The following is a 15,447-nucleotide window of genomic DNA, read 5'->3' as shown; positions in this document are numbered from 1 at the left end:
TCGTCTGATGGTTTTTAATTTGCGAAAAATCGTTTTCAAATACTGTTTCAAAAAATTTAAAGGGAGATGGACTGAATTTCTGTTAGACTTTAATTGTAGATTACGAGAAGGACCAAATTCGAATAATTACTAAACATTGAAGATCATTTTAGCGGCCTGAACAGAAGAGAGACTATTTTGAGAATAATGGCAAACTAGAGGGACCAAAATGTGTATCAACCCATTTATGAAGCTTCAAGAGAGAGACGGGTCGTATATACGTTATTTTTTAACGAAAAGATGACGGCAGAGACCAAATTGAGAATAATTACGAAACATTAGGGATCATTCTGCCAGCCCAAAAAAAAAAGACTAATTAGGAAAAGAGAGAAACAAGAGAGATCAAAATATGTATTAATCCGAAACGTTGTGTTATTTTCACATTAAACCATTTTTAAAAAAGGATTATAGATTCCTTTAAAAAAAAAAGGATTATAGATAATGTAAATGTAGATTTGTTTGTCCACCTTTTATAACATAATATTTGACACTAAAATCGTAACACTGTGTTTGGATCATGGGAATTGGATGGGATTTGGTGGGATTTGGAATTGGAAATACCGTTTTAGTGTTTGGCAAGTTGAGATTTTAAAACGGGATTGATATTTGATGGGATTTCATAGGATTTCAATTAGTTAAGTGAAATCTTGACAAAATTGGTCGGATTTCACGGGATTTCACGGGATTTGAGTTTATAAAGCAATAAAATTATTTTTAATAATAAATTCATATACTTTACTAATAAATTTTAATTTTTTTTTATAATTTTTTTATAAAATATCATTTATCCAAAATTTATACTATCAAATTACAAAATATATTTTAACTTTTTGTCAAACACAAAATAAAATTTCAATTCCATGGATTTTAAAATTCAAATCAATTTTAAATCCAAATTCAATTTTAAATTATATTTTTTAGACGTCCAAACACACTGAAGTTGATTAACAAAAATGAAAGTAATAATATATAAATATTCACTTCATTTGATAATGAGAAAGGGCAAAACTGCCACCGGATTCGTGTTTCCTTCAACATCTTTCACCAACTGTGTCTCACCTCCATTTTCCACTTCTTCTGTCTCTCTCTCTCTCTCTCTCTTGCTTCTACCTTCTTCATTCTCTCTTTCTAGGTTTTACAGGTACGTGAATTTTCTCGGAAATTCATTGGTTATTGATGCGAAGAATCTCAAATGTCCAGTGATTTTCAGCTGGATTTCGCGGATCCTTGATTTCCGAATTTTCTGACGCTGTGTTTGTTGATCAGGAGATCGTGTTGTAGGAGGAGCTAGGTTTTTCGAGCTTCGGATGATTTGAGTTTACGTTTCGGGATGAATCGAAGTTTTAGGGCGCCGGAGAGATTGCGAATGGGGAATCTGAGGATGAAGGATGGCAGAGACGAAGACTTGGCGCTGTTTCGTGAAATGCGGAAGCGTGAGAAGGAACGCGATGATCTTCTCCTTCAGGACTCCGACGACTTCTACGCCCCACTCGGTATTTTAATGAAGTTTGCTTTTGGAAGTAGTTGTCTTGTTTTTTTGTGTTGAATCAGTGGTTGTTTGGAGGTTCTTGAGTGGGTCTTAATTGATTTTAGGGTGACTCTCTTTGTTAGTTATTTTGTTGGATTTCGTAATTTGTGGATGCTGTTAAATGTCTGATTAAAGATTTACTGAAGTTAAGATTTTTATTTGGCAAAATCTGTACTTGTTGGATTCTCTTATTAATTAAATGTGCTTTTTGCTTCTTCCTTCTTTTTTTTTTTTTTTTTTTTTCGTATTCTTACTGGAGTAACTGTTTTTTCTCTCCGTTCATGTATATTTTCAGGACCAAAAACTGGTAGCTCCCCGATATTTAATATTACTTCAGGCAGAGTTGCACCCGCACCTGTCCACAAGAGTGGTGCTGATGATTTTCTCAATTCGGACAATGATAAAAATGATTATGAATGGTAATTGCATTCATAACTTTTGGGATTTATCGACACACTTCTATTTTCTACTATATTGTGATTTGACCTTAATGTTCTGAGCTTCTGCCACGCCGAGTTTACAAATGGTGATTTCCCCCTCCAAATTATATAAAAAATGGTAAATTTAAATCAGAATTCGGGATGTTGTGATGTACTTGTTCCGAGTTAACACTGAAATATTTAATTAATTATTTTTTTTTGTGAAGAGGTTTGCATTTCATAGGTGATGAACGTAATATGTAATTGTTATCTTTTATTTGTGGATTTTTTTTCCCGAATAATGTATGCAATCAGGTTTCTCGTAGCCTTGGTGGTGTCATCCACTTGGAATTGACTTGTCTATTTTAGTTTGAACGAAGCTCAGTTTTGTATGTGTCAATGCAATCAAGCCTGTCAAATGACGAGATGTAACGTTTGTAATTAACTTTCGATATCCTTCAAGTGATCTTCCATCAATAAAAACATCTGGTATGTTGTATGAAGCTTCTACACTGCAGGCAGAAAACTTATAGGAATCCTGGTGGTGTTAGAATGCTAAGCAGAACTCTGAAGTAAACACAAGCACCTTATTCCAAAGGTAACAACTTGGGAAAAATAGTCTACCCTTTAGCACTTGAAAAGAACAAGACTAGAGCCTTCCTCACACTCCCGAGGGACAACATGTGATATATAATTTTAGTTTAGCAACATGCCAAGATATGGTAGATGATTAGGTATGTTTTCCGGGCATGAGAATATGCTTTCCTGAAGAATGATCTTAGCTTCATAAAGCAGAGAGGAATTGCTTAACTTTTGACTCTTGTACTGGGTAATGAGATGATAATTTAGAAGATAAATAACACAGTAAATGAAGTTGGATGAACTTGACGAAAATTGACCCTTTCGTTTTTCTTATTGGAATAGATGAAATTTGTCTTACACTCTTACTGTAGTTGATTAATCTGCATTCTTCTGTAGAATATTCAACACTCCTTATTAGGTTTTTTTTATTTTTAATTATTGTATTAGAAACTAAACCTAAGGGGCTCTCTGAACTTGGATGTCAATAGTCTAATTTTCTTTGGTTAAAAATATTGGTTGAAGATTTCTCCCTATCTCAACTAGCATGATGATGAATAACAATTGGATCCTGTTACCTAGTGCTGCAGTGACTATTATTGTATGCCCTGCTTAATAGATTGTTTTGTTATCTCTCTGTGTTTCTTGATATCGTAAGAAGTGTGGTTTGTGGATTCATTTTTCTCCTCAGTACTTCAAATTTCCCCCTGATGCTGATTAGTCCTGTCACAATTCAGGTTCTGTGATGCTGCACTCCGAATTTGTTCAGTGTCATGTTACTGTACCAAAGGGCAACTTGCAATTTTAATCACCAGGGTTGGGTTACTTACACTGTTAGGATCTAAATCTCTTAACACACTTTACAAGAAGAATAACTCCTTGCCCCTAGCATAAGCTAGTAACAACCCTAGCACAAGCTAGTAAGAACCAAATACAATAAGCGTGAATAATCTAACTAACTATCTCTTCTCTATTTATTCTTTTCTCCCCATCTAGATCCTTCTGATGAGTCTTAAGATAAGGGCTTGGGCCTTTGGTATATTGGGCCTAACAATACCACCCTCTTCAAAACAACCTTGTCCTCAAGGTTGGAGTTACGAATTTGAGCTCTAGTGGTTCCTTCTGCAATTGATTCACTGTTTGACGCCCTCCTACCATTGACAATTACAAGCCTTGAATTGTGGACCCTTGACAACAGCGCCCAACCATCTATCGTCACCCACTGCCCCTCCTTCGCTTTTTGACTAGCAACTGGACTGCCGTTCATCTAATATGAATATTCTAGGATAAGGGCTTGGGCCTCTCTTGTATACCCACTACATGGTTGCTTGTAGAGAAAGTCTCTGAAGCCCAGCCCATTACCATTGAATCCGCTGACCCTCTGAAATATAACAGGGCCATGGGCCATTCTTTCCCCCATCCAACTTTTATATGTGGGCTTACAAACAGTAAAGCCCATGTTTTGTCCTTCAATGCCATCACGTGCCTCTGCTCGCAAAAACCCCATGCGAATGTTGCGCAACTCTTCCGCCCTCTCCTCCTGCATCATCGCAACCACAAATTCAAATGGTTTCACGGCCTTCCGTCCACTGTATCGACCGATCAACTCTATGCCGCTGATTTTTGGGTGCCTTCCAATCCTTGATATCCAACCCATCTGGTAGATCTGTTGAATCCCAATAAAATCTAGTAGTCTCTGGGCTTGTTTCTTTTCCTCAAATCTGTTCGCCTTTTCTGAAGCCCATCTGTTGGGTTCATCTTTAACGCTGCTATGAGTTGCTTGTATGCTTCTACTCCCAGATCCGAACTCATCCTTGATGAATCCAGAGTTATTCATCTCTTCGCGTATGACCTGTTGAACCTCTTCCTTTACATCAGTAGGTTTGTGAAATCCCCTTACGGCTTGACTATCTCCTTTATCAACTGATTTTGCATTCTCTGCGTCCCCTTTGCTAGTTTCTTCTTCACAACTGTCAATTTCGGTAACGGAACAATTGGCCTAACATACACTCATTCAACAGTTTGGGAAATCAAGTGGTGGCTAACTAGTTATTCATATACATGCAAGAGTTTATTCCTTATAATGTGTCATATCATTATTGACTAATAACCGCTACTCTTATAACTTTGGCACACTGAATATAACTTTGAATCTGAGTATTTATTTGCTTTATTCAAATCTGAAAAAAGCTTAGCCTTATCGTTGTTAATTTTCTATCAGATTCGTTATGGAACCGGTAGTCTTTGATTTCACGCCAAAATCATCCAATTTCCTGTTAATTTTGGTTTTCACTAAGGTTTTTATTCGTTTTCAGGCTTTTAACGCCTCCAGGCACTCCTCTTTTTCCTTCGTTAGAAATGGAGTCACAGAAAACTGTTATGAGCCAGCTGGGAGCTCAGAAAGCTCGACCTACATCTCTAAAGTCTAGAGTAAGCTAAATTATGTTTTGTTTCATACATGGGAGGCCCTCTCTTGTTTTAACAGATGGAATACTTTTCAATTTGAAAAATGGTATTAATCAGAATCAAAATTAAAATTAACATCTGTCTTGTATCTGTAGAATACAACTCAGTAGTTCCGACGAGTTATAAATTCGAATTTACCGCCTGAATTTCGGGTGGCTGGTTAGAAGTTTATTTTGTTGATAATTCACCTTTCATTATCAACAAGCATCGAATTATACAGATTATAGCTCAGAAAGTCGAAACTAATTGAGAAGAAATTTGAAACTTCAACCTGCATTCTGCTCTTGTAGACCAGTTGCAATAGAAAATGAAATTGCATGATGCTCAAATGTATTCGTTTGCTACTGTTGGTGTGTTTTAATTTACATTATGCATGAGTGCCTTAAATTTGTCATTGAGGAACTGCTGTTTTGCCTTGCAAATTGTATTGTGTTGTTGAAGCTGGCTAATCCCTTTGCAACTGTCAGCATGCTTTAGTTTATATTATGCATGGGTGCCTTAAAGTTTGTCCTCGAGGATGATGAACTGGTTTTGTTTTGCTAATTGTATTGTGTTGCTGAAGCTAGCAAATCCCATGCCAGAACCTGCGAGGAGCAATCTATCTTCGAGACAGCTGAATTCATCTTCTGGGTTGAATACTTCAACTGGTGGGCTCCACAGGCCATCCTCCTCTGGGGGTGGTCCTGGATCAAGACCATCAACACCAACCCGCCCAACTCTAAGCTCAACATCATCTCGGTCCACTTCAACCCCAGCATCAAACAGACGAACATTATCAACAGTAACTAAACCCTCAACTACATCAAAAGTAACATCAACTGCGACATCCAGACCTTCAAGATCTGCGACCCCGACTGCTCGTCCCACGTTGACTTCAGCAAAGCCAGTTGTTCCACCAAGATCTTCGACCCCCACTGCGAGATCTTCCATAAGATCCTCAACACCTACAAGCAGACCCAGTATATCTGCACCAAAGTCCTTGCCTAGGACCGCAACTCCAACTCGTAGACCAACCGTACCATCCAGCACATCTGCAGTTTCACTCAAATCTCCAACCTCTTCGGTTGACAAGACAGTTACCACTGCAGTGAAGAATCCCATGATGCCTCGGTCTAATTCTCCTAGTGTGAAGCCCAGACCATGGAAGCCTTCAGATATTCCTGGGTTCTCTCTTGATGCCCCACCAAATTTAAGGACATCGTTACCCGACAGGCCGCTTTCAGCCACTAGAGGTAGACCTGGAGCACTGAGCTCTCGATCAACATCAATTGAACCTAATTCAAACGGAAGGATTAGGCGACAATCTTGTTCTCCATCAAGAAAACGACCCCCTAATGGTCTAGTTCATGGTAGTGGAAGCTCTGTTCCAGTGCCTGCTCTAACTAGATTGCATGCCAAGGCTAATGACAATGTGAGCCCTGTTCTTATTGGGAGTAAAATGGTTGAAAGGGTAATAAATATGCGGAAACTGGTTCCACCCAAGCAAGATGATAAACTCTCGCCTCTCAGAAACCTATCTGGGAAGTCCTCATCTCCCGACAGTTCAGGCTTTGGAAGAAATCTCTCGAAGAAATCTTTAGATATGGCCATAAGACACATGGTATGTTGACTGTTTTTTATTTTTTATTTTTTTTATCTTTCTTGAACATTTCGATTGTCAACAAAAATACTGGTGTTCATATTGTATATTCTGCAAATACTTTCTGTCCGCATTCAGCACATTCCAACCATATGCCTTCATTACTTGTGAATGCATTCCATAGGAGTATTCAGGTCAATATAAATTTAAGGCATGTCAATTCTGGACAAGTAATATATGCACTTTACCATTGAGCAGGATATAAGGCGAACCATTCCAGGCAATCCACGCTCACTTATCCCCGCATCCTCTATTAAATTTGGGCCGAACAGAAGCAGGACTGTTAGCATCTCAGATTCTCCACTTGCGACGAGTAGTAATGCCAGTTCAGAAATGAGTGTCAATAACAATGCCCTGTGCGTGGATGGACCCGGAGCATATGATGAAGTAAGCAGTAGCAAAAGTATTCGTTCTCCTTCCAGCTTACATGGAAGGTGAAGGGTTTATTGACTCACAAATCATATATATCCACAGTTTTACCCGTACGTTTGACCGCTGAGGGCTGCAATTGTTACCTCTGATAAAAGCTAACTGAAGATCTATCCTATATGATTTAATGTAAATTTATATGCACACATACAAATCTTGTGTCATGTGTAGCGACTCTATCATGTACATGGAAGGAACATATGATCCTCGTCTTTTGAATGTGAGATGGGCACTTCAAATTTGTTTATGCTAATTCTACATCTTGTTTTGGAATTGAGATTGACGGTATCTTCGAATTTTTTGATACATGTCTATCCTTAATTCCTAGCTTGTTACGATAATTATTATTTTTTTTTTACAGTGATGGAGAAGGGAATGTATTTTATCACAAGTTTATTTCATATAGCCTTCACATGCATATTTTTTGAGTCAAATCTTCCGTTTTCCCTCCCCCAAAAGGAAAAGAAATATTCATCTAATTAAAATATTGATAATGTCGCACAGCCCCAGAGAAAGGCGAAGTAGACAAGTCTATGAAGTAATGGCTAAAATCCAAAAAATAGCTTGTTTACACATCTCCGGGGAGACAGCTATCGGAGGTATCCGTTTGAGCATCTGGTGCTGTTGGTGTGTTACGCTTCAGCCTTAATAAGTAGACGGTAATTGTCGCATCCTGGATAAATCAGTTGGCTTTCCATACTACAACTATTCAAGGCTTCTTTTCCTGTTCCTTCTTACCTTTCCTCTTCTCTATAGCGAGGAATTCCTTCGTGGGCTATGGATTGGATTTCCAGTAATCCTTGTCCCCTTCTGCATGAAATTTCTCTTGGCTTGCAACAAATATCTGATGACAATGGATAGCAAATTAAACCAGGTCTTGATTGTGACAAAATTCCTAAAACTTATATCATAATAATCTTGAAAATTCGAGTAGGCTTAAATCTTATACACTAGATTTCCCATAACATGCATTCAAAATAACTCCCTCACAATAACATTATCTTTGCAATAGCATAACCTTCGTGAACTGTGAGAAATAAAGAAATACCGCCAACAATTCTCAAATCAGATATGTGTAAAAATTGGGAAATAATAAACCAGAAAAATTCAAACATAATAATTTTATTTATAATTCTCTAGTAAATTAAACTATTCTCTTTTTCCCTTTTGGTTTATTTTTTGGCTTCACAATTGATTTGGCTCAACAGCTAGCTCCTTCTCTCTTATCTCCTTACCCTCCAGTCGAATCGCATTTTGCCTGTTTCCAATACAACCTATGGCTATATCAACCACTATATCGGACACAAAACAGAGTTTATCATATCCACATTTATAATTAACAACACTTTCTTTCTTTGATAGCGTGGGTTCCAGGAGATAAATAATTGGTTAAAAAAAGCACTAAGCTATACCCACAAATTAACCAAATTCTGAGATATTCACCAGACAGGTAATGTTTAAGTATTTTTTACACCCGAGTCTAATGCTACGAATATCAAGATAATATTAGTAATTGATACGAATATCAAGATAATAGTCGTTCATTTTCGATTATAAATTGATGTTACTTATAGTTGTTTAATATTTTATAATATTTATCAATGATTCTTTGGATATTTAGATTCCATCACATCACCCTATATATATGATGCTCTGCACCTTTGCTTCTAATACCTATTTTGTTGACACCATTGTCAAGATGGTTGTGGAGGCTACTGCTCCAATTCCATGGACATTTCAAGGAGTGATCATGATCATGACCTCACGGATTTCTCATTCTTAAAATAAGAAAATGGAAATTCGGAAATTTTTTTGAAAAATATTTATTCTAATCTAATATTTAATATCTCTATCTTTCTTCTCGAATTGTGTTTTTACTTTTGTACCCTTTAAATATTTGAGTTTCCCACATTGCCCGTTTTGCTACTTAATTGGTGTTTCGTGTTGAATTGAATTAGTATTGATGAATTGTATTTGAGTTTGGTTTTTTGCATTGAATTACTGATCTTTGGTGTTTCGGCTTCTTTACTTTTGGTCTTCCATGCATATGTGCTCTTTAAGTCTTGTTTGGTATCCTTGATAAATCCGGGATGGTTTTATAAGCCCGTGTTTGTCTTAATTTTTGAGCTTAGATAAGGACTTGGATTGATAGAAGACCACATTAACACTTTGATAACCCATCCACCTCTTTTTTCATGGATTAAATTTGTCTCATGGATTACACAAGTCATTTACAAAACTATCCCTTCAATAATTGATGGGTTTGAGGAAGAAGATTTGGGTAAGAAAGGAGAATATTTAGGTCCACCCAAATAATATATATACTAACTTATCCCACCTTTAAAAACCACACCAAACATAAAAATAAACTATCAATACATACATATCTTTCCTTATCAACCACTTATCAATTAGTATACTATTCCTATCCTAATATTTTTCCTATTAAATATGTGTTTCATTTATGAGTTTACAATGCTATCCTTGGGTATTTTAGTTGTTTTTTGGGATTTGATATGGCTTTCAATGTCTTCTTCGATAAATTCCAATGTTAGCGCATTGGGTAATTAATTTCAATAAGATGATTAAATGTTGATTATGTTGATTTTGACTAGAGGTGTTAAAATGGGTTAGGTCCGTTCGCCATACAAAATAGGTGGGTTGAGTTGACATTTTTCCCAACCCGCTTAAAAGGTGGGTCGGCCCGCTCCGCCCCACCTAAGGGTGGGTTGCGGGTTGGCCCGCCAAAACCCGCCAAATTACACGTAGGTCCGCTGGGTTGGTCCGCTCCACCACCTAAAATAGGTGGGTTGGGTTGGTATTTTTCCAACCCGCCTAAAAGGTGGGCCGGCCCGCCTCGCCCGCCTAATGTTGGGTTGCGACGGGTTGTAGACCGGCCCGTCCCGCTAGCCTGTTTTGACACCTCTAATTTGACTTCATCTCTATAAATTTAATTTTAATTAAATGTGAAAAATGAAGAAAAATAGGGGGGATTGAATGTGTTTGCAATTAACGAAAGAACCGAAAAACGTGATATATGTTGAGTAGTTTGTTTTCAACCAAGATGGCGTGATTGGGCCGAACAAATTCATGTAGAAAACTTGGATGTTTGTTTGAGATTTTTCAGAGTTGATTTTATTTTATTGATTGTCAGATTTATATTTGTCTTGTGAATAATCTGATCAACTGTTTGCTTGCATGTTAATCGATTCCAAGTCGACAGAGGAGGTATTGATTTTGATCACTCTGATAATTAACACATGGTAAAACCGACTAGAAATAGAACTCGGTTTCAGTGTGCGGTTTGGGTGTAAACTGAATTTTCATAAATATTTAATGCATTCAAATTTGATTAGAATTATGAAAGATTAGTTCATCAATATTTGAATAGGTTTGATTGTTCTAGAAATAGTCCTTTGAAAAAATTAGGAGAATTCCCGTAAATTAAGATTAAATCTGAGTCCTGAATCGACTACATGTTACATGATTTGTTCGGTACCTACGTGTGTCTTGGTTGCCTTTGTTTTAATTATTTTTATCTTCAGTTATTTTTATTCTTATTTCTTAAGCAGTTTTTATTTTATTTTCTTATTTTATTTAAATCAAATTGCTTTTTATTATTTTGTCTAGATTAAGTAAAATAATTAATTCTTGAGAATTGACAACAGTCCCTGTGGGATCGATACTTGGACTCTCAGTCCACTTTACTATTACTTGACCTGGTACGCTTGCCAGTAGATTTATATCACATCGATTTAGCCGGTCAAGTTTTTGGTGCCGTTGCCTGGGACTGTTTACTTAATATTAGGATAGATTATTTGCTTGAGACTAGATATTTTTTTTTCTTGCATTTGTTTAATTATTTATTTTAATTTTAATTTTATTCTCTTTTGCTTGTGAGGTACTTGGACAATCTCTCTTCATGTGACCCTCCTGGCCACACTGGAAACATGCAGTGGTCGATCGACCACACTGCCCTGGCGGATGTCTGCATCGGCACTGACGACAATGATTCGGCCTTTGACCACCAAAGTTATGCACTCCACCAGATCCAGAGGAAGAAGAAGAAGTACCTCCTGGCTTCTTGAAGGACTGTCCCCTAGGGCCCAAAGCACTAGCACTCGCTGACCTGGAAGAAGAAGAGTAAAGTCCCCTGTTCCTCCGAATACTGTCCTCGGCCTGGCGACAACGGTCCACCAAATCCTCGTAAGTCCCATCGCCGCCCACAGCAACCATCCGATGAATATCAGGATTCAAACCCTGAAGGAAATGATCAAACTTCGCCATAGAACTATCAGCAACATGAGGACAAAATGGTAGCAGATCAAAGAACTTCTGCTGGTACTCCTCGATCGTCATCGTCCCCTGTCGTAAACTCAACAACTCACTGGATTTCGCCTGACGAAGAGCTGAAGAAAAATACAACCTCTGATAAGCAGTACGGAACTCAACCCATGTAGCTGCTCCTCTAGCTGCTATGAACGGTGCGAAAGTAGATCTCCACCACTTTCTCGCTCTGCCTTCAAGCATAAAGGCAAGAATCTCCATCCTGTCCTCAGCCGTGCAACGGAACTCCTGGAAGCACTGCTCCATTCTCTCAAGCCAATCCTCCGCCTCTTCAGCTGTCTCACCACCCGTCAAAGGCTTCGGGCTAACCTCTTTGAATCTGCGCATACTCACTCGCCTGTGCTCCTCGGGCTGTCCCCGACATCTATGATCATCCGTATCGCCCCAACGACCGCCGTCTACGCTACCGTGGCTCTCGTCGTAATCTGCCATCTGTTACATAAGAACAGATAATTACTTAATCCGCTTTACGATATTCCCAGTGCAATGCGTCGCTCTGATACCAAAAATATAGTGACCCAACCCGGATCCACTACCTAATCAGAGTTATAGTAAAAGCGCACGCAATAAAAACTTAAAGCGTAAAGTGCGGATAATTAAAATACAACAAATCCAATCGGCAGAATACAACCGACGCTACCACAAGTGTATAAATACTGTTATACAACCAAATCGAAGGTTCAGGTAAATAAATCCCTACCTTCTACAACTTCACACTCCCCAAAGCTCAATCCTGCTGAGAGCCGCCTGGACCGTCCAGCCTCAAACCTGCCCCGCCACAAGGTACACAATACCCAAACACAGGGGCGTGAGCTAGAACTCTCAATACGAAGCAATGATATAAATACAAATATGCGCACATAGATGATTTAAAACTCCAGTGAAAATACTTGCTCATGGCGCCGAGAATATACAGTACTGGCTAGAGGGAGACTCCGCGGGGTACTCGTATACTCCATATCAGGGCTGAGCCAACCCCATCCTGACCCGAATCCAAAACAGGATACAAGCCCCATATGGAAACTGTCATACCTAACTCGAGTCCAAAATGAGATCATCGTTCCCTATGGAGACTATCAATGGCTCACATCTCTCCGGATGCAGTCACACATAAAATCATGTATGTGCTAAGACGGTAAAACATGCTAAAACATGATAAAACATATAGCACATACTCATGCAACATATAAGCAAATATATCATGTCGGTTATCTCGGTCAGTACTTACGTACCTTTAACACTGCTGGACAACCTAGCTCCACTGGCCTATACTCCAAGCCTACTAGTCCAGTCTACTGCTACTACAATGCAAATATCCATGCATCAACAATAAAGCTCTAAAAGCCTTAACTAAGCTAAAGTGTACTCCTAAATATTTTTAGGATGCCAAAGCTATACCTGCGTCCGTCGTTAGCCCTTTGCTGTCGATAGCCTCAAAACTAGGCCATAGCTCCGCGACGACGTCTAGATCACTAAGCCACTTCCGGATTCCCCGTAGGACGCCTAGATCTCCCTAGATCTGAGTTAGAAGGCTTAGGAATCAGAGAGAAGAGAGGAAATTGGTGCGAGAAAATGAATTCTCGGACCCTCTATTTATAGACAACGCTCGGAGCCTCCGAACCTGGTTCGGAACGTCCGAACTCGATCGGAACCTCCGATCGCACCTTCGGAGCTTCCGATCGCTAAATATTACGTCAGCCATGATGTCACCTTGCTGACATAAGTGATGACATGTGCCCTGGTCCAGATCGGAGCTTCCGATCTCGTCGACGGAGCTTCCGATCTCGATCGGAGCCTCCGATCCTGGTACGGAGCTTCCGATCCACTTCGGATCCTCCGAACTCCTCTTTGGATCGTCCGATCTACCTTGGACTAGTTAGGTATATTTTAGTAATTAATTACCTTAATTACCTTGATTAATTGCGGGTCACTACAGGTTCAATAAGAAGAGAAGACTCAAAGACCTCTAAATTTTCAGCATGATTTGACTCGCACTCCCAATACTTGTTCTCTAATTCATCATCATCGAAAACAAATTGGGTTGGTCACTGCTTGAGTATCTTGCTTCACTTCCATCAATGCAAATTCTCCTAATCATATAAATTAACACAAATAAATATCGAAAAATATAACAACATCACTCAGTAGAAGCAGTAGCCTCTTTGGTTGTCTGTTTAGAATCAGCAATAATAGGAGCACTAGATGGTTATTTTTCAGTAGGAGCCACATCAAAAGAATCCTCATTAGTTGAGGAGTCTTAATCCTGAGATTTTGCAGCAGCAGCAGAGGTTTTAGGTCTCGCAAGCACCTCAAAGTCTTGATCCGCAGAATCATCTTCGGATGAGAAGTCTGGGTCATCTAGAATAGGTCGAGAAGTCTCCCCCTTTCCCCGAAATCTCTTGGTGGTAGTAAAATCGGGATTGTAACCCGCTTGGCGTTTGGACCTCCGCGCAATTGGCTGTGTTGGGAACACACGATTCAACATTGAGAAATCAGGAGGATTCTCAATGCCGATTTCATTCCCGGGTTTTCCTGGTGCAATTTCAGCCAATGGTGTAGGTTGAATGGCGACTGGAACGATTTTGAGAGTAGGGTTTCAGAAGGAAAATTCGAAGATTTGTCTTCCTTTTGATAACCCATCTCCGATCGGATGTCGTGACTATCAAATTTGTTCCCTTCCATTATTAAAAAAAATATTAAAGAGAGGGTTTCAGAGGATTTTTGTAGCGATATTGAGAGAGGATTGAAGGCGATAAAAAAAAGATAGAAGATCAATCTCCACAGTGATAGAAATATATAGGAATTAAGAGTTTAAACGGTAAAAAAATCTATCATAATCCCTCAAATCTGTCTTTATAATCTACCCCTAACGGTAACAAATCCTCAACGGGTAAAAATTTCTTAATTAAGGGAATTAATTTTTGCTAATTAAGGATACCCGAACAATTCACACTAAAGATTAAATCAATATCCCCCAAAAATAAATAACTCCACATCGAGTTTAACACCACTGAAACATGTTCTATCACAAACAATTCAATTTTCAGCAAGTTGTCCAATTTTCCAATTTTGTTCATCTTTGGACTTTTAACCCTTATCACGATATGTTCACAGTAAGTGCAATATGCACGACCTAATTTATGTCTAAAAAAGAATGTAATCATATTAGATCAAAAATATAATGAATGCAAGGTGTGTGCAGCACGTGTTAAGCATTAGTATTGACAACACTTCCCAACAACACTGTAGTCTTCAAAATAATTTTTGAATTTTTCACACTTCTAGAGCCATGTTTTCATTATTTTCCTTTTATTTTAGTTCAAAAGTGGTAGCCCGCACACTAAAAGAACGATCTTCATTGGACTCTTTTAGGTAGCTTTTTAAAATTTTCTTCAGATTTTAGTTTGATTTTCAAGGCATTGGTCACTGAAATTTTATCAAACTTTTATTCTAACTTTGCAAGACCACTTTTCACATGGGACAAGATCATGGAATACACGATCATCTCTCAACTACTTCGTGGTTTAGTTAGAGCACATTACCATGTCAAGTGTGATTTAAAAAGAGATTTTTGCAGAATAACTACAACATGTTAGTTAATTTTATCAAACAGTGCAAAGCATAGAACATTATGAGTATGCATTATGCCTAAAGTCCTAAAAATGCACATGCATGTTTGTTGTTGTCCTTTCGTGTTGGCAATACTTAGGGACAGCAACCGTGAGTGAATATAATGAACATATATTGAGAGATTTCCTAAGACTGAAGAATATCTCAAATTCTAATTCTTTTGTAAAAATATTGGACAGTTGGTTATTGGTCCCAACAAACTCTATATGGATCATGCCTTTCTCAACTAAATTTCGAATGAAGTGATGTCATATGTCAATGTGTTTAGTTCGAGAGTGTTGTACTGATTTTTGATATATCTATAGCACTTGAGTTATCACAGTACAAAATTGGAGTTTCACTTTTTAGACCATAGTCTTTTAGCATTTGAT

At 38.3% G+C, this 15,447-nt stretch overlaps 1 protein-coding gene across 3 annotated transcripts; it reads left to right on the top strand.

Moving 5' to 3' along the window:
- Positions 1 to 1,053: 1,053 nt before the first annotated feature.
- On the top strand, positions 1,054 to 7,459 carry LOC140860388 (uncharacterized). 3 transcript variants are annotated; one of them, XM_073263395.1, is made up of 6 exons: positions 1,054 to 1,180; positions 1,306 to 1,532; positions 1,863 to 1,986; positions 4,881 to 4,995; positions 5,594 to 6,631; positions 6,869 to 7,457. In XM_073263395.1, the coding sequence occupies exons 2-6, from the start codon at positions 1,370 to 1,372 to the stop codon at positions 7,106 to 7,108; spliced, it is 1,680 nt and encodes a 559-aa protein (XP_073119496.1). In that variant the 5' UTR covers positions 1,054 to 1,180; positions 1,306 to 1,369; the 3' UTR covers positions 7,109 to 7,457. The 3 variants fall into 3 exon arrangements, with proteins under 3 accessions (XP_073119496.1, XP_073119497.1, XP_073119498.1); XM_073263396.1 differs by lacking the exons at positions 1,054 to 1,180; positions 1,306 to 1,532; positions 1,863 to 1,986 and adding an exon at positions 2,032 to 4,446 and having other exon boundaries at positions 6,869 to 7,459; XM_073263397.1 differs by lacking the exons at positions 1,054 to 1,180; positions 1,306 to 1,532; positions 1,863 to 1,986 and adding an exon at positions 4,423 to 4,442 and having other exon boundaries at positions 6,869 to 7,458.
- Positions 7,460 to 15,447: the final 7,988 nt, after the last annotated feature.

The sequence above is a fragment of the Henckelia pumila genome, chromosome 4 (assembly GCF_033568475.1).
Source record: "Henckelia pumila isolate YLH828 chromosome 4, ASM3356847v2, whole genome shotgun sequence".
Taxonomy (NCBI): domain Eukaryota; kingdom Viridiplantae; phylum Streptophyta; class Magnoliopsida; order Lamiales; family Gesneriaceae; genus Henckelia; species Henckelia pumila.
Note: the sequence above shows the minus strand (reverse complement) of the source record. Positions and strands in the feature narration are given on the sequence as shown.